The sequence below is a fragment of the Lactuca sativa genome, chromosome 9 (genome assembly GCF_002870075.4).
Source record: "Lactuca sativa cultivar Salinas chromosome 9, Lsat_Salinas_v11, whole genome shotgun sequence".
In the NCBI taxonomy this organism is placed as follows: Eukaryota; Viridiplantae; Streptophyta; class Magnoliopsida; order Asterales; family Asteraceae; genus Lactuca; species Lactuca sativa.
In genome coordinates this window covers 93,780,865-93,797,471 of record NC_056631.2, presented here as the reverse complement: position 1 = coordinate 93,797,471, position 16,607 = coordinate 93,780,865, and the positions used below count along the sequence as shown (strand labels likewise).

The following is a 16,607-nucleotide window of genomic DNA, read 5'->3' as shown; positions in this document are numbered from 1 at the left end:
GAATATCAAAGTATCTTTTAAATAAATATGTTGCGGAATTTGTTCCCAGAAAATCATGATAAATATGTTATCAAAGCATTTCCAAAGAAATGTATTTTATTAATTTTAAAACTTTGGGATGTCATCCCCAATACAGAAGCATAAGCAGAAACATACTTTACATTTATTTACACTAGTGATCTACATCTCCTTAATCTCTTAGCATAATGTAGCTTCAAATCGACACCTGTGATACAAATACACTGAGTGGGTCAGGTTTGGGAAACCTGGTGAGTACATAGGGTTTTCAACTCACAATAAAAAAGTTATTATGTTTCATCATCAAACAATTAACCCAATTACCCATCCCCATTATCTTCATTATTCTTAAGTATCTTACCTATGAATCATCTATTCCTCATTTTTTAATTCCTAAGGATTGTACTAAGGAATAGGCACAGAGTCCATCGTTTCCAGGGTTTATATAACAGGCACTAAGTCAATAGTTGTCAGGGTTTATCCAACAGGCGCTAAGTCTTTAGCTGCTAGGGTTTATCTCATTTATTGATAATATTATTTTCGGGAGTCCATCGACAATACATGTCAATGGGTTTTTAGAGTACACCAGGTGAACATATCGTTCACAACACCTACAGGTTGTGAGCCTGCTAATGTTCCACTGGACTGTCTAAAATAATATGTGGTTGTCATCCATACTCTGCTAGATGACGGGGTCAATGCTTGGGTAAAGGCTTCTCTTATTTTTCACCTCTCACCATTATCTCATGATCTATATCACCTTTCATCTCATCATCCAACTCATCTTTCATCTACCCATCTTTACCCATTGTAATTTATAGGTATAAAATACGTATACAGTTTAAATCAAATAAAACATGTATATAACGTTCATCCTATATAGATATCAAGAACACAAATAAAATGCACATATAACACGTAATTTATATTAAATATTTCATATCTATGTGTAAGATGAAAGTAACTATGCACTCATTTGTTAAAGTGATGACTCCAAAGTCGGGTAGCGCTTCGCTTCTAACAATTTTATTTTCCTTCGACGAACCTAGTATCATTACCACTAGATTTTAGTCTAATATTTATCGCGACTAAATATTAGTCTTATTATTATTATTATTATTATTATTATTATTATTATTATTATTATTATTATTATTATTATATAAGTGTTTAAACAATACTTTCCAACCACTATGTATAGACATGGTCCAGAAATGAAATACTGGATGGCAGGACCATATTGGCATTAAAGCACTTCTAAAATCCAACAACCCAGGCGGCCCCTTCAAACCGGATTCCCCATACCGCGAGTAGTTAAAAAGATATTATAACGACACTTATATAAGTCATAATACTAGCCCAAATATTTATTATAAGTTCATAATAATGATAATAAATTTAAATATAAGCTACACTTAAAGTTGGGTAAGCGTATCTCACTTACCGTGGGGTTTGCTAGAAACTGGGCTCTGCAGGGGCAGAACTTTTTGAGCCAAAAAGCCCTTTTTCTAAGAGCCTGCTGGCGCTCCGGGGCTTTCCTATAGAACTTAGAAGATACTAGGGGTTGGGAGGGCTTAGAGAGAAGTTAGAGAGAGAAAGAAAGGCTTATGGTGTGAAGAAAATATGAAGAATACATCCTTTATTTATAGGGATTTGATCATAGAGTAGGCCCTAAGTTTCGTCCGTATCTTCTGCGTACGAGCTATATTTTCTACGATCTATATATATTCATGCTTTGGTATTTATGAGTACTACAACTTCCATTTAGACCCCGTCGGCTAATTCTTGTTCTATCTCATATTTACAAAACTGTATCGAATTTATCGAGCTCGAAGAGTACTACAACTTTCATTTAGACTCCATCAGTTATTTCTCACTCTATCTGGGATTTACAAATTTGTATCAAATTTGTCGCGCTTGAAGAGTAGGGATGATGTTTCCCTCATATCTTTAACATACGAGCCCTATTCTCGACATTCTTTATATCCACACGTTGGTATTTATGAGTACTAAAACTTTCATTTAGACTCCATCAACTAATTCTCACTCTATCTTGGATTTACAAATCTGTATCGAATTTGCCGCGTTTGAAGAGTAGGGTCTAAATTCCATCCATATCTTTCGCATATGAGCTCCGTTTCGACTGTCTTTTTATTGTTGAGCTCCTATTAACGAGATCTTCAATTTTCATTTAGATTGTTTTGGCTAAAAATCGACCAATCTAAAATTTGAATTCCGGGTTGTGCACTGTTATGCCAAATCTTAGAAAAGTCATAACTTCCTCATACGAATTCAGATTTGGACGTTCTTTTTATGCGCGCTCTCAATTTAACGTATACTATGACTTTTGTTTAGATTTCTAAGTCTAAAAAGTATTTTATCGTAAATTCACTTTTTACAATTCCCAATGTCGTGCCGGTTTTGCTGTAAAACTTCGACGGGTCATAACTTCTTTGTTATAACTCGGATTTCGGCGTTTTTTATATGTACGGAACCCTTGTGACATATACTATAACTAAGTTAATATTATTTCATCTAAATAAAATTCTATCAAGAAGTCATTTTTGACACTTATTGTCTCTAAATTGACTAGTCCGAATATACGGGCGTTACACATACACCGTGTTAACACATACATGTAACAGACAAGCATACAAATAACCAACGAATAACGAACATACAAATCCTACAGATCATTAAGCATAGCATCATCCTATCTACTAGGATACATATCTAATAGATCAATACAATACTCGATTATGCGATTATCAAGATAGCAATTCAAAGGGCCAACCTTGGTGTCTTTGACCCATAAGTATAGTGAGGAAAACTCACCTCGATCCGCTGCAAATCAGACACTCGGATGCTGAACTATAAATCCCACACCAACAAAAAATAAATCCCATTTAATAATTATGCCATACTCCATTAACCGTGGTCTCAACTCATAGGTCCTGACTCCTAGGGCAAAAAGACCATTTTACCCTTTCCTTAATGGGCCCAACCCAAACTTGGCCCAAGGCCCACTAATGGCCCAACAACATAACTCAAGGGCCAATCTATACCACATGCCCACTTAATGTCCTGAGGCCCAACCAGAGCCCAAGCAGCTAATTCATAGCCCACCGAAACAATCCATCCCAATCGAAGCCCATTCCAAGAGAGTCCAAGTCCAAAAAGCATGATTCTCATCTGATTAGATGTACGCACGACGTACATGGCTTGTAAGCACGACGTACGTCGCTGGTCCAAAAACGGGCATCATAGGCAGAACGCATGGCGTTCCCGGCGGCCACCCAAAAATCATTCCAATGACTTAATCCTTTAAGCCAAACATCCGAAACCTCATAATAACTAAATATAAGTGACTTGATCCATAAAGTCGAAGGATTTAAGCCTTTGTATGGATTAATGAAGCCCAATTACCAAAGATGAACTCCAAAAGGCCAAAATCACTCCAAAAATGTCTTAAAACTTCTTAATACCTTAAGACCTCAATCCAAACTTCCAGATATTATTTCAAGGGACTTCCTAAGTCATAAAGTTTCCAACTTTATGACTTCACATAACTCAATGGGACCCAATTCAAAACCCTAAGTCCCAAACTTCATTAAATGACTACCAAATCATGCATGGAAGGTTTATACCCATCAAGATCCAAACTTTATGACTCCACAACCTCAATAAGGACCAAATATGAAGCTCAAAGGTTCTGGAGTAACTTTTACTCACAAGAACCACCTGAAAGGGACCAAAACCATAACAAAATACCACTTAGCTAGATCTACATGAAAGAGAGGTCAAGTTTGATACTTTATACCTCCAGAAGATAGATCTAGGTGCACAAAGCCTGGATCCAAAAGCTCCAAGTCAAGCAATGACTCTTCAAGTAGACCCTTCTTCTTCCTCAAGTACCAAAAACACACATAAATTACTTTGAAGCTCAAGAGTCACTCAAATGGAGGCTATGGTTTTGTTCTTAGGGTTAGAGAGGATGGAGGCTGAAGGAAATGAGGGTTGGAGGTGAGTTAAGGTCTTTAAATAGGGTCCAAGACCCTAAATTAAGGTTTTAATCTGGCCTAACGAACACAACAAGTTCCTTTGGGGAACGCAGGTCATTCTGAAATGCTCCCACGTCCAAATTCCCGTGTACGCCATGCGTACCTCCCTTGTACATCATGCATATCCGGTTTGGTTCAATTCCTTCTAACTTCAAATGATCATAAATTTTGCATCCCTTATCCATTTTAGACGTTCTTTATATCCACATCAAGGTAATGAGAAGCCCTACACTTCTATAAACTTTATTTAGTCTAAAAACCAACTGAAATTAAATCCAAAATTCATAAAAAGGCCCGAACCAACGCCTTTACCGATACCCTGGGGCTCCGAAACACAAATCGAATACCTGGATCATCCAAACTACATCATCCACCTCCAAATGAGCGAAAAATCAATTCTTCAAGGGTTTTAAGTCTACTAATACCCACTTCTTGATCATCATCCAAAATGGAAAACGATTCAAAACAGGGCTTTACAAGAATTATCAGAATGCATTAACATACAGACTGGTAATTGTCCTAATGCTTTATACTCAGTTTCATTTGTTAATGATACTAAAAAAATTTATAAAATATTTTTTTGTTTTCTGGTTGTCAGTTATGGAGGACAATCAAACTAGCATATGACATGATTAAGTTGCAAATTTGGGTTGCTTTCTAAATGGTTAATAATGGAATTTATTTTCTTGTCGTACTTTAAACATGCTTATAATGAAAAACATAACAAAAGCATGTGAAATGAGCACATGTTATGATGTTAATCATGATTAATGACCTTATATATAGATTATTCAAATGACTACCCATGTCTTTCCATTTTAATAAAAATAACATGTGATAATGTAATCTAGAATTAATCACATGCACTTCATATATGAATTACTTGTGATTCATATGTGAATTACATGTGATTCACTTGTAAATCACATGTAATTCACATATGAATTACATGTGATTCATATGCAAATCACACATGAATCACATGTGATACACATATAATTCACATGTGATTTATATATGAATTACATGTAAATCACATGTAATTCATATATGAATTACATGTGATTCACATGTAAATCACATGTAATTCATATATGAATTACATGTGATTCACATGTAAATCACATGTAATTTACATATGAATTACATGTGATTCAAATATGAATTACATGTGATTCACATGTAAGTTAGATATGTATTTTTGTGAGTGTTTTTGCATCGGTCAATTTCTTTTTAATTTTCTTGTAGATTTGGAAGAAATTATGGTGAATATTAAAGAGGTGAAAATGATAAATTGAAGAAAATATGGAAATATTGACACGAAGACATGAAAAAGCTTTGAAATTTTGTAGCATTTTTTTGTTTTTATATTTTATTTTGTATCGAATAAAATAGTTGTTGTATTGTGTTTATAAATTAGTAAATAAAATGAGTTTTCTTATGATTTCCTTACAAATATTATAGTATATGAAATATGCACATATGCGTTTCTAAAAATATGCATAAATATACCTAAAATGTTGATTTTTTTGGTTAAAAAGTTATAGTATTTTTTAAATATTTCAGTTTTTTATATAAACTTTATTGATTTTTAAATACTTTAAAAAAATTGCAGTTTTTTTTAAAAAAAAATATTTTTTTCAATTTTGTTTTCAAAAACTCATATTTCTATAAAAAAAATTAAAATTTGCTCTATTTAAAAAAAATTGAATAAAACAATTTTTTTTTAAAAAATCTGAAAATTTGATTTATTATGTAATTTTTTTAGAAATTTCTATTAATATTTACAATTACACAAAAAATTAAACATTAAATGAGATTGATAAGATTACGATCACGTCCTTAATGAATTGGTTTTGATCTAACACTCCACTTTTAGTCTCGGGTTCTCAGGAAACTATTAGTTCTCAACCAATCTCACCCCTATAGAACCATCAAAAACTACACAATTTTAACAAAATGCAATCGAATCTCTCTACTATCTTTCTTTCATCCTCTATTAGAGTGTATTCTAAGCTTTCTATATATTTTTATGGAATTTTATAAGTTTCATTTTGCACCACAAAATATGTATAAGAATATTTTCCCTACTACTTGTAGGTCTCTAAATTGAAATTTAATACAGAAAACTACATTGAAAGATAAATTGTTCAATAAAAAACCCACTGCACCTCTTTCCATAAGCCATCATAGTAAAGCTATACAAGTATATATAAGATAGGTGTTGAAGGAAGTTATGCAGCCTACTAGAGGTCTAATAAAAACAAATTTGAAAAAGATAGTGGGGATGAATCACGAAATCAAATATAATATGAGTTCAAAGGAAATAGGAAAAAACTAATAATGAAAGAAAAATGTTTTTTTATAATCAAAATAAAGTCAATTTTGATGGTTCTATACCTAACATTATATATATCAGATAGAAATTATTGTGTGTGGCAAATATGTATTCTATCTATAATAAGTTCTAAAGTAAGCAAAACAGATTAAATATAAATAGATATAGTTTGTTTGCACATGGTCATGGCAATTCATTTATTTTCTGGATCGGTTTTCAATCAAAATACTCATACATTATGGATATAAAGATGCTAGCTACAATTTGATAGCAATTTATAATGCATAGCTAGATGAGGAGCCTCGCTTTGCGAGGAAGGATTTGGACAGCTCTGATCATTTTGGCCACTTCACACCCCTCCTATTTTGCATGAAACCGTTGTCCCTTGTCTCTATCTTTGAAGTAGTCTGGTACACACCGTGCATAAAAAAATCACACCAAATAATATGTTCAGTTTGTGAAACGACTTGATCATTACCCAAACATAAATCTGTTGTTATTGTTCCTTTGTTCTTGTTTTTTGTTTTTACAAAACATTTTTTTGTTCCCTGCTTCAATCACGTAAAAATAAGATAACAATACTAATGCAAATCTTAAAACACACCTGAAAAACTTATTACTTCATTTCATGTTGTTTCCTCATTTTCAAACCATTTCTATTAGCATACGAACATTAGGAATCAACCTTAACAGTAACAGTAAAGTGCATAAAAATTCAAGAAACTGTATTTCTTACATATGATTTTAAATTATAAGTGATAACAATCACTATTCACCATACACAAATCATTAGAAATGAAGAATAATAAAGCTACCTGCTTTCAACATAACTGTTTGTTGACATTTCCTCAAATCTGTAATCAAAGAAAAAAGAGTATTATAATTTATACACATTATAAAAAAACTTATAGTTGAAAATTGACTATATTACCCCATTTGAAGGAAGCATCGAACCTTGTGGATAAATTAAGCATCTAATTAATGCATGCCAAAATTGTATAAGATAACATCCTAATTTCTAAAGTAAGATGTTAATGGCGTCCTACTTTAAAAGTAAATGCATGATATAGAGAAAATACATAAAATTAATGTTTTATGTCAAAAGTACATTTATTTTCTTAACCAAAAGAGCATTGCCTATTGTAAGCAAATTTCTTTCTGTTAGTCATTAGTTTTCTGTCAAAAGTACATTATGGTGAATCCATAAACAGAATACTAAATGTCATAATTACCATCGTTCATCTCTGAAATGGATTCTACTCTCAATGTCGGTGGCCTATTTAAATCCTTAGTGTTATCTGGGATTGCTTCTACTCCTATATCACCACTTAAAAACACCTACTTTAACATTAGTAACACTACACCTATTCCTTCAATGTATCTTTAACTTTTTCCAATGCTCCAATATCATCAAATGTTACTCCAATGTCACTGGGAAGAATCACATTTCCTAGAAGCCTTTTCTCAAACTCGTTTTCCATTACAACATCCTATCATTATTATTAATATTATACAAATCAAAACTGTCAGCAAATTTCATATAAACTCCAAATCTCTTAAACAATAAGGTAAGAATAACATCACCTTGAGAGATTTCTTCAAGCTCTTGGATTCATTCTGAACTGCTTGTAGATTTTCAATATCGTATTGTATGCTGCAAAATTAAAGGAATAAATTGACCCCCCCACAAAAACCAATAACAAATGAGAAAGAACTACATACACGCTCATACACAGGGTACCACTTTTGCCAACTCCTTAGGAATTTAATTCTTAGCTACCTTATTCTATCTTCTAACTACTATATATACTACTACTAAAGAAAAGGACAAAAGGGAATAACAGCTTAGCGAGGTGATATCCCCACTACTTTGAATCACTACCACCTCTAACCTACAAAATAAATAAAAGACCAAACTGCCCTCCATACACCCACTCTGGAAGAAGGTTGCAGAAGATTAGACTTTGGGCCCCTTATACCATAAACTAAGAGTCCATGGGGCTTATCAATCCACCATAGAAGATCCAATTTATAATTACGCAAAAAGTTTAATTCTTTTTACTTTTCAAATCTTTTCTTATTAAATCAATATATTATCGAAAATCTACCCGGTTATTATTATTAATTGGTGATTTTTCAAATTAGAATGTTGTATTAAGAAATACTGAAAGTTGAATGCTAAATAAACAAATTATGGAAAGTGCATTAGCTTATTGTCATCAGATAAGCCATAATTTGAAGCTTCTCCTTTTCTTAGAGCCAACTCTTTTACCCCATCATGTAATATCTATTTAACACATGACAAAATTCACATCAACACAATAACAAAAGCATTTTCAAATTTCGACATTAGAAAGATTCAAGCAATTTTTAAACTTTGAAGTGTGTACCTAAACACACCCTTTCAGTATTGCTTACTTTTATTGTCAGATAGAACATTTGCATGGATAAATGAGGTGTAGCTCTGAAGCTCTACCTCATCAAAGTTGGTTTGACCTTTGAAACAATAGTTTTATCTACAAAAAAGATTCTCCATCCTTTAATATAGAAAATTTAAGGTAAAGATTATTACATAATGATATACTACCTGCTTGAAAATAGTAGATGATATGTGCATATTTAGCTATATATTTTGTTTAGAATCTTAATACTTTTTGGCTAATTTATTGCAATTTATGGACAAAAGGTAATTAATTATGTCTAAATTGTATTTTCAGCTTAAAAGAAGTGCTCGGAAGCAAAAGGAAGCGGGAATAGCTATAGGAAGCGTGGGAATTGAAGAAAGAAGAAAAGAGACAAAAATCCTGAAGAACTCGATGAGTCAATCTATGACTCGACGAGTCACGTCGAACCTTAGTGAAGCTATAGAAGTTCGTACCATACACATGTTTTTAATGAGTGACTAGGCGAGTCGGTCCCTAGACTCGACGAGTCGGCCCTGTTCCCAAAAATCAATAAATAGAGCTTTTGTGATCGAGACCTAGTTTCCCTCATGAACCCTTGGAGGCCAAGTGTCGATTGAAGGTGCTGCTGGAGCGTGGGAAACTATGGAATCAACCCCACATTCGATTTTAATGAAAATCAAGGCAAAATCAAGTTTACTCTTAACTTAATCTATTGTTTGAACCATGTGCGGACCAATTGATTTCGTTTTTGAGCTTGTTTCTGATGTAATCATGATCTAAAACTCATATCTTCTGTTTAGGATAAATGATTTTGTGACTATGGTTTGAATTTGTGGTGGGATTAATTTAAATTGGTGAACTTTGTTTTGTTAAGCTTGTTAAAGAACCTTATGTGTTAACTACAACTATTTTCTGTTAATTACAAGTATATTAAGTTGCATGAATTTCTCTTAATTGCTTATCTCATATGATTTATGTGAAAACATTGTTATATGCCTAGGAATAGCAAACATTTAACTAGGGTTAACTAGAGAATATGTAAGTTAATATGTGAGTTTGTGTGACGAACCATCAACAAGAGGTTAATTGAACGACCAACTTAATTAGCTAACTACAAGTCTTACTTAACCCGAATCAATAAACTAGGGAATTTATTAATTTAATCAACTGATCACTAATTGAATAGATTTGTTTTCTAATGATTAGTAATAGCGAACGTGAACCTAATCACACTAATCAGCAACCAATTCCAATTAATCCATTGCACTTACCATAAAATCAACCATAGGAACAAATGATTCGAACCTAAATAGAAGTCTCCTTAATTATTGAATTTAGTTGATTTTTGTTTGCTTAGCTGTTAGATGCTTAGTAAAAGTGTTAGTTAAATTGTTTAAGTTTCTAGTCTTGCAAAACTAGAGAAAACCCTTTCCTTTTTATTATTTGTTTTTAGATAATTTAGTAGTTAGTTTAATTGTCGTTCCCTGTGTTCGATACCCTGCTTGCTACAACTATACCATCATGACAGGTTCACTGTGTTTTGTATGTCTAATTTATATTTAAAAAGTAAGATTAAAACTAGTTCGTTTCACACACATCAAGTTTTTGGCGCCGTTGCCGGGGAACGGTTCTAAAATTTAAATTTAATTGTTAGTAGTTTAATTATTAGAATTGAGTTTTAATTTGGTTGACTCCAGTATTTTCGTTTTAGTTTTTTTAGATTTGGCAGTGAACTCGCCGAGTCCCCTCGAACTGACTTGACGAGTCCATCGTTGTTTCCCAGTTTCGTTTTTATTTTTGTTTTGTTCTTTTTACGTGTATTTTTTGTTTTGTTTGCAGTGAGTTTATGACCAGAGGAGGAGGCACATCTTTGATTCCACCACTCGAAGACCCGGAAGCAACTCTTAGGAAGAACAAAGGCAAAATCGATGGAGAATCCACAACATCGAAGAACTCACCGTTAAACACTACTAGAAAAATAGCCTTTTACGACGTGCGAACCATGACACGCAATGATTTATGATACGCAAAGGTGAGTGTCTAAAAAATAATGTCATCTCTTCCAAAATTTAAAGGATTTCAGACGCGCATTTTTGCGTGCCCTAAAATTAGTGTCTAAACAAAAAAATAAAAACACGGAGGGCACTTGCATGTCGTCTACGACCGTCGCTTTATAAATTTTAATAGAACGCGCGCGTTCCATCTGGGGAAAATGAAATCCCAAAAACTTAAAATCCCCGCCTTCCTTTTTTTCTCCCTCCACTTTAATTTCCCTAGTAGCTAAGGCTTTTTTTCAAGAATTTGCCCCGATTGCCCTCCTGTACTGCTCGTTCTCTCTTCAACTTCCCTTTCTCTCCTTCTCACTTTGACAAACCCTTTCTCTTCTTCTCAGTTCTCGACGTCGACAACTTCTCCCACCTTCGACGTTTCTCTTGGTATTGGCGCCTCCCACCTCTGACCTCCGTCTTGCCCCGCCCCACCGTCCAACGCTTTCCAGCGTCACCCAGCCGATGGAGCCCCTCAGCTCCGGCAATCTCACCTTGCCTGCCCTTGCCAGCAACATTAGGTCCGGTGACCTTAGGGTCATTTCTTCTATTGCTCAAATTTACAAGCCCTATGTCTTATTAATAGCGTGGTGGCTGGATTAGCGACCGGAGCACTTTACAAAGCGGAGACTGTTGCCGGAGCTATTGGTGGAATAGCTGTGGGATTAGCCATGACAGGGAAGCAGATTTTGAAGAGATACATACCAATCTGAGCTTGATCTGTATTCAATTTCATCTTTACGTTTTTCTACATTGGTGGAATAGCGGTGGGATTAGCCATGCCTGTTTACCCTTTTGATCTTTATGTTTTTCTACATTTGGTATATTGTGCTAATTTTCCTTCGCTCCTTTTTGGGAACAAATGGTGTATGTTTTGCTTAACAAGAAAGAGAAATATAAATGACTTGAAGCATCAGGTATCTTTTCTTACAAATTCATATTATCTCACTAATAGAAAAACAATGATCTAACACGGTTGAATATATACATATAGTACAGATGATGAACCGTATTAGAGGGGAGTATTAGATTAAGCAACCTAATAGAGTACGGTTATTTAACCGTACTCTATATCCCATTCCAGCCATAAATCAAAACTTTAGAAACACAATCTAATACAGTGGTTATTTAACCGTACTATATTACACATACTTAACTACAATCTAATACAATCACATATGCATATAACCGTACTATATTACACATACAACAATACTATATTACACATACAACCGTACTATATTGCACATACATAACTAAAATCTAATACAATCACACTATATATGATTGATTCCCTATCAGGTGATCACCTACTGACATACAATGACATACTAAGATCCTTACTTTTAGTGTTCCATCAGGTGATCACCTACACTGCTAGAAAACAGGAAAGTTTTCTACTCTAATGAAATAAGTACATGTCTTTAACACTAGAGCAGGGTTCCATCATCTCCAATTTGGCTGCAATACGTCCAACATAACCTTCCACAACATTGTTGAGATAAACAAAAGGTGTGTTTCCGATCAACTGCAGGTATAAACAAAGATCTGTTTGTTAATACCTTGGGAAAAATAGCTGACATACGATCCAAAAACTTACTTTTGTAATATCTACAAACTGTAGTTCCTCCAAAAGACACAATGTTTGTAACCATGAGAGAGAGAGAGAGTGTGTGTGTGTGTGTATGTCATACATCTTATGATAGGCGACCAGGTAATATGTTTCTCATTTCTTGTGATTTCCGTTTTTGCCCTTGTTTACATTTCATTCATAAACCAGGTTCCAGCTTATTGGATTTTCATTTATGGTTACTCTCTTTCTATTGATGAATCAAGTATGACTGGCAAGAGTCACACTGTAAGTTTTCATAAATTTCTGTTGATTACATTGTGTTTTATTTCGATTCTCTAGTTTTCAAGGGTAGATAATGTAACTTTTTAAAAAAATGATGGAACAGGTTGATTTAATGGCTGGGTGCAAGGTGGCTGATGGCTGTAGTACTATGATGGTAAGACTTAATCATTCTAATCCCATGCAAAAATACATAAAAAAGTCTTTTTGACCTCTTTTTCCAAAAGACAAAAAAATAGCTTCTGATTTTGTAGTATGTATCTTCTGCATATATATTTTAATTTAGTTTCATTTTCAACTTTGTAATTCTTGAGGTGTCTATAGGTAGCTATTGTTTATGTTGCAGTGCCAGAAGGGCTTCCATTAGTTGTCACTTCAACATAAGCTGTCCATTTTCTATAAACCATTTCTTTAATATGAGTTTTGGATGACTAAAATGTTAATTATATATAATTACAGGCTTCCATACTCAATGAGAAAAATGATGTCTGACAAAGCATTGGTATATTGATATTTTGTTCTCATTGACTTGTGTAGTTGTATGTATTTTGTTATATGTTTTTGGTAATTTTGTATGTGCAGATTAGGCTATCTGCCTGTGAAATGATGGGTTATGCAACTACAATTTGCTGTGATAAAACTGGAACCTTGAATTTCAATTTGTAGGATATTTTTCTTTTCTTGGTAACTTCATGATTCTTGCATATTTTATTATTTTATTCTAGTATTAAGTGCCAATCTTCTGTTCATATGTTAGACAGTTAGAGGGAATCTCCTTTCGTTTCTTTTCTCTTTATTTTGACATCTGAGAAGTAAAAATCCTTCATTCTTTTACCTTATTTATCTCATGTTTTTGCTTTATTCAGATGACTGGTCGAGGCTTATATTTGTGGGAAGAAAAATGATCCACCAAATGACACGTCAGCATTACCTCCAAAGATTGTATCTCTTCTTGTTGAAAGTGTAGCTCACAATACAACTAGTAGCGTATTTTCCCCTGAGGTAGGTATTTTGAATATGTACCTTACTGTAACAACCCAAAAATACGACCCAAAAATTTCATTTTTCAATATAACCAAAAACCATAATCTGAGTGTCATATCATAAAAACCATACGTGATGTATCCCAAACATAATAAAAACAACACTGTGCGGAAACTGTATCATATCCATGTCATATAAAAATCAAAAACTAAATCAACTCCCAGGATAAAAGCTGAAGCTGTGGTGTGTGCGATGCCATCATCCCGAGCTCTTCCCTCTGCTAGCGGAAGTACCTGAAACCAAAACTAAAACTGTAAGCACGAAGCTTAGTGAGCTCCCCCAAACTACCACATACCATACAATACACATAAGCACATACTGGGCCTTGCCCACTGCATCAGACCGAAGTCTGGAACTAGCTGCATCGGACCGAAGTCCGGAACTGACTGGGACCTTGTCCCCTGCATCGGACCAGAGTCCGGAACTGACTGCATCGGACCAAAGTCCAGAACTAACTGCATCAGACCGAAGTCCGGAACTAACTGCATCGGACCGAAGTCCGGAACTAACTGCATCAGACCGAATTCCGGAACTGACTGATCATGGCATAGCATAAAACATAACAACTATTATAAACACATAAACTGCATACTGCATCGGAACAGAGTCCGGAACACATAACACAAACATGCTTGAATCACAAAGACATCAAGCACTCTAGCTATTGTATCAGACCAAAGTCCGGGGCTACTGATAATTAAACGGGCCGGCGTTGTGGCCGTAGACCCGTTCCTACTGAAGGGAAACTCACCTCGTGAACTAGTTGCTGAGTGAATAACTCTGAGGGCTAACTGCTGCTGCTCCGGTATCTCCCTGGCTGCAAGTCCATAAATACACTCAATCAAATACTAAACATTGCACTGGGTAAAAATGACTCTTTTACCCTTGGTCAAAGTCAACTGTTGGTCAAGGTCAACTCTCAGTCAAAGTCAACCCACAGTTGACCTGACTCGCCGAGTTGGGCCGCCAACTCGCCGAGTCCTTATTCTCACTCCTCGACTCTACTCGCTGCTACTCGTCGAGTATGGCATCGACTCGACGAGTACTCTCTCGATCCAAGAATTCAGAAAATCTTCATCCGACTCGCCGAGTCCTATGAACAACTCGACGAGTTGTTCTTGAGCTTAAGAAGATTGCCTTGGACTCGCCGAGTTGTATGAACAACTCGCCGAGTCCCTCTATTACTGAGTCTACCCTCAAACTCGCTGAGTCCACTCCACTACTCACTGGTCCCACTCGACACCGCTCAAAAGGAAGAAATCGGGGACTCGCGACTAGACTCGCCGAGTCGTTCTTTCGACTCGCCGAGTCACCGCCATGCAACTATTCTACACTCGATTCTGTTCGAATCCAATACATACAAATGATAGATCTGAGTCCAATAAGCTGATTTACCACGTAAAGTTTCCAACTTTACGTGTACAAACGCATGAACAAGGGAATAAAGGCTAAAAGATGCTCAAAAGGGGTAGATCTAGGGTTAATATGCAAAATAGCTCCATAAAGGCAATAGATCTGGGCTCTACAACTCCTAAATGAACAGATCTAAGGTTATCTCGGCATAAGAGAGCTTCCATATCAACATAAAGCTTTGAGAAAGGCATTAACAAGATCTAGAAAGGGTTTTAAGGCATAAAAGAGAGGGTAAACTGAAGAATACCTCAAAGAGCTCTTGCTTTCCCTTGAATCTCTGCTCTGAAATCCTTCTCCTTGCTCCTTTCTTCTTCTCCTTCTTCAAGCCTTCATAATAGCACACAAAATCACTTAGAATCACTCAAGAACGAATTAGGGTTTTCTCACAGCTTTTGAGGGTGAAGGAGGCGAGATTGGGGGCTATAAGGTGGCTTAAATAGTGGGCAACCCGGGGATTTAGGGTTTCTCCTAGACGGACAGACTCGCCGAGTCCAGAATATGGACTCGCCGAGTCGCCAGCTAATCACGTGCTCGAAATCCCGACCCTACTCGGCGAGTCAGGCTATGAACTCGCCGAGTCCCTCTTGCAAAACCTCAAAATAAATACCAAGGAATTATCATACCGGAGACGGGTCGTTACACTTACCAGAGCACCAATCCTCTTCTATACCTTTTTTTTTCTTGGTGTTAGTGATCTTTAATCAATTATGAAAAAAGAAAATTCACTGTCAATGTTGGTTTGGTGCTTAATTAATACGGAGGCATAAATGTTGAGGTTTCCAGATCTCCAAGAGAGAAGGCCATACTTCAATGGGGGGGGGGGGGGTTAAGGATAGTTAGTTCTTGGTTCATATGTTGGGGATAGAATCTTGTTTTGTATCCTTGATTTTATTTTTAGGTTATGCTCATCATTTCTGTAATTATTGCAGCTTGGAATGAATTTTGATGTCGTGAGGTCAGAGTGTTCAGTTATTTATGCATCCCCATTCAACTCAGAGAAAAAACAAGGCGGTGTTGCAGTCAAACGGATAATTGTATGGAAGCAGTCTCTCCACCTTCTCCTTTCCGAAAATAGTTTGTGTTTTATGTATTTTGTTATTTGGATTAGGAGGATTTGTTTTTCTAGTTTGACTCATGTTAATAAAATAACATTTAAATGTGATTTATTTTGAATATTAGTACAATTATTTCATGAAATGGATTGTTTTGTTATATAAGTATTTTATTTTGCATTATGAGACTTTTAAATGTGGTATTTAATTTGAAAATTAGTAAATCTATAAATAATTTTTTTTAACATTTAAAATTATGATACGCAAAAATGTGTGTCATCTACATTTATGACATGACCTTTCTTGACAGGGGGTTTCTTGATACGCATTGCGTGTCATTAACACGCGCGTCGTAAGGTTACGACACGCGAATGCGTGT

General features: G+C 35.0%; 1 protein-coding gene across 1 annotated transcript; it reads left to right on the top strand.

Annotated features, from left to right (window-relative positions):
• The first annotated feature begins 11,646 nt into the window (after positions 1 to 11,646).
• Positions 11,647 to 16,348, top strand: LOC111885218 (calcium-transporting ATPase 5, plasma membrane-type-like). Its single transcript, XM_052767753.1, has 5 exons — positions 11,647 to 11,784; positions 12,648 to 12,725; positions 12,826 to 12,876; positions 13,599 to 13,721; positions 16,106 to 16,348. Exons 1-5 carry the CDS (start codon positions 11,647 to 11,649, stop codon positions 16,346 to 16,348), a joined length of 633 nt encoding a protein of 210 aa, XP_052623713.1.
• The last annotated feature ends 259 nt before the right edge of the window (positions 16,349 to 16,607 follow it).

Excerpts from the sequence above, each read along its gene's own strand:
- LOC111885218 (XM_052767753.1), top strand. The coding sequence starts at position 11,647 with ATGCCTGTTTACCCTTTTGATCTTTATGTTTTTCTACATTTGGTATAT. Across the intron at positions 11,785-12,647 it reads TAAATGACTTGAAGCATCAG|GTTCCAGCTTATTGGATTTT; the intron begins GTATCTTTTCTT and ends TTCATAAACCAG. Across the intron at positions 12,726-12,825 it reads TGACTGGCAAGAGTCACACT|GTTGATTTAATGGCTGGGTG; the intron begins GTAAGTTTTCAT and ends ATGATGGAACAG.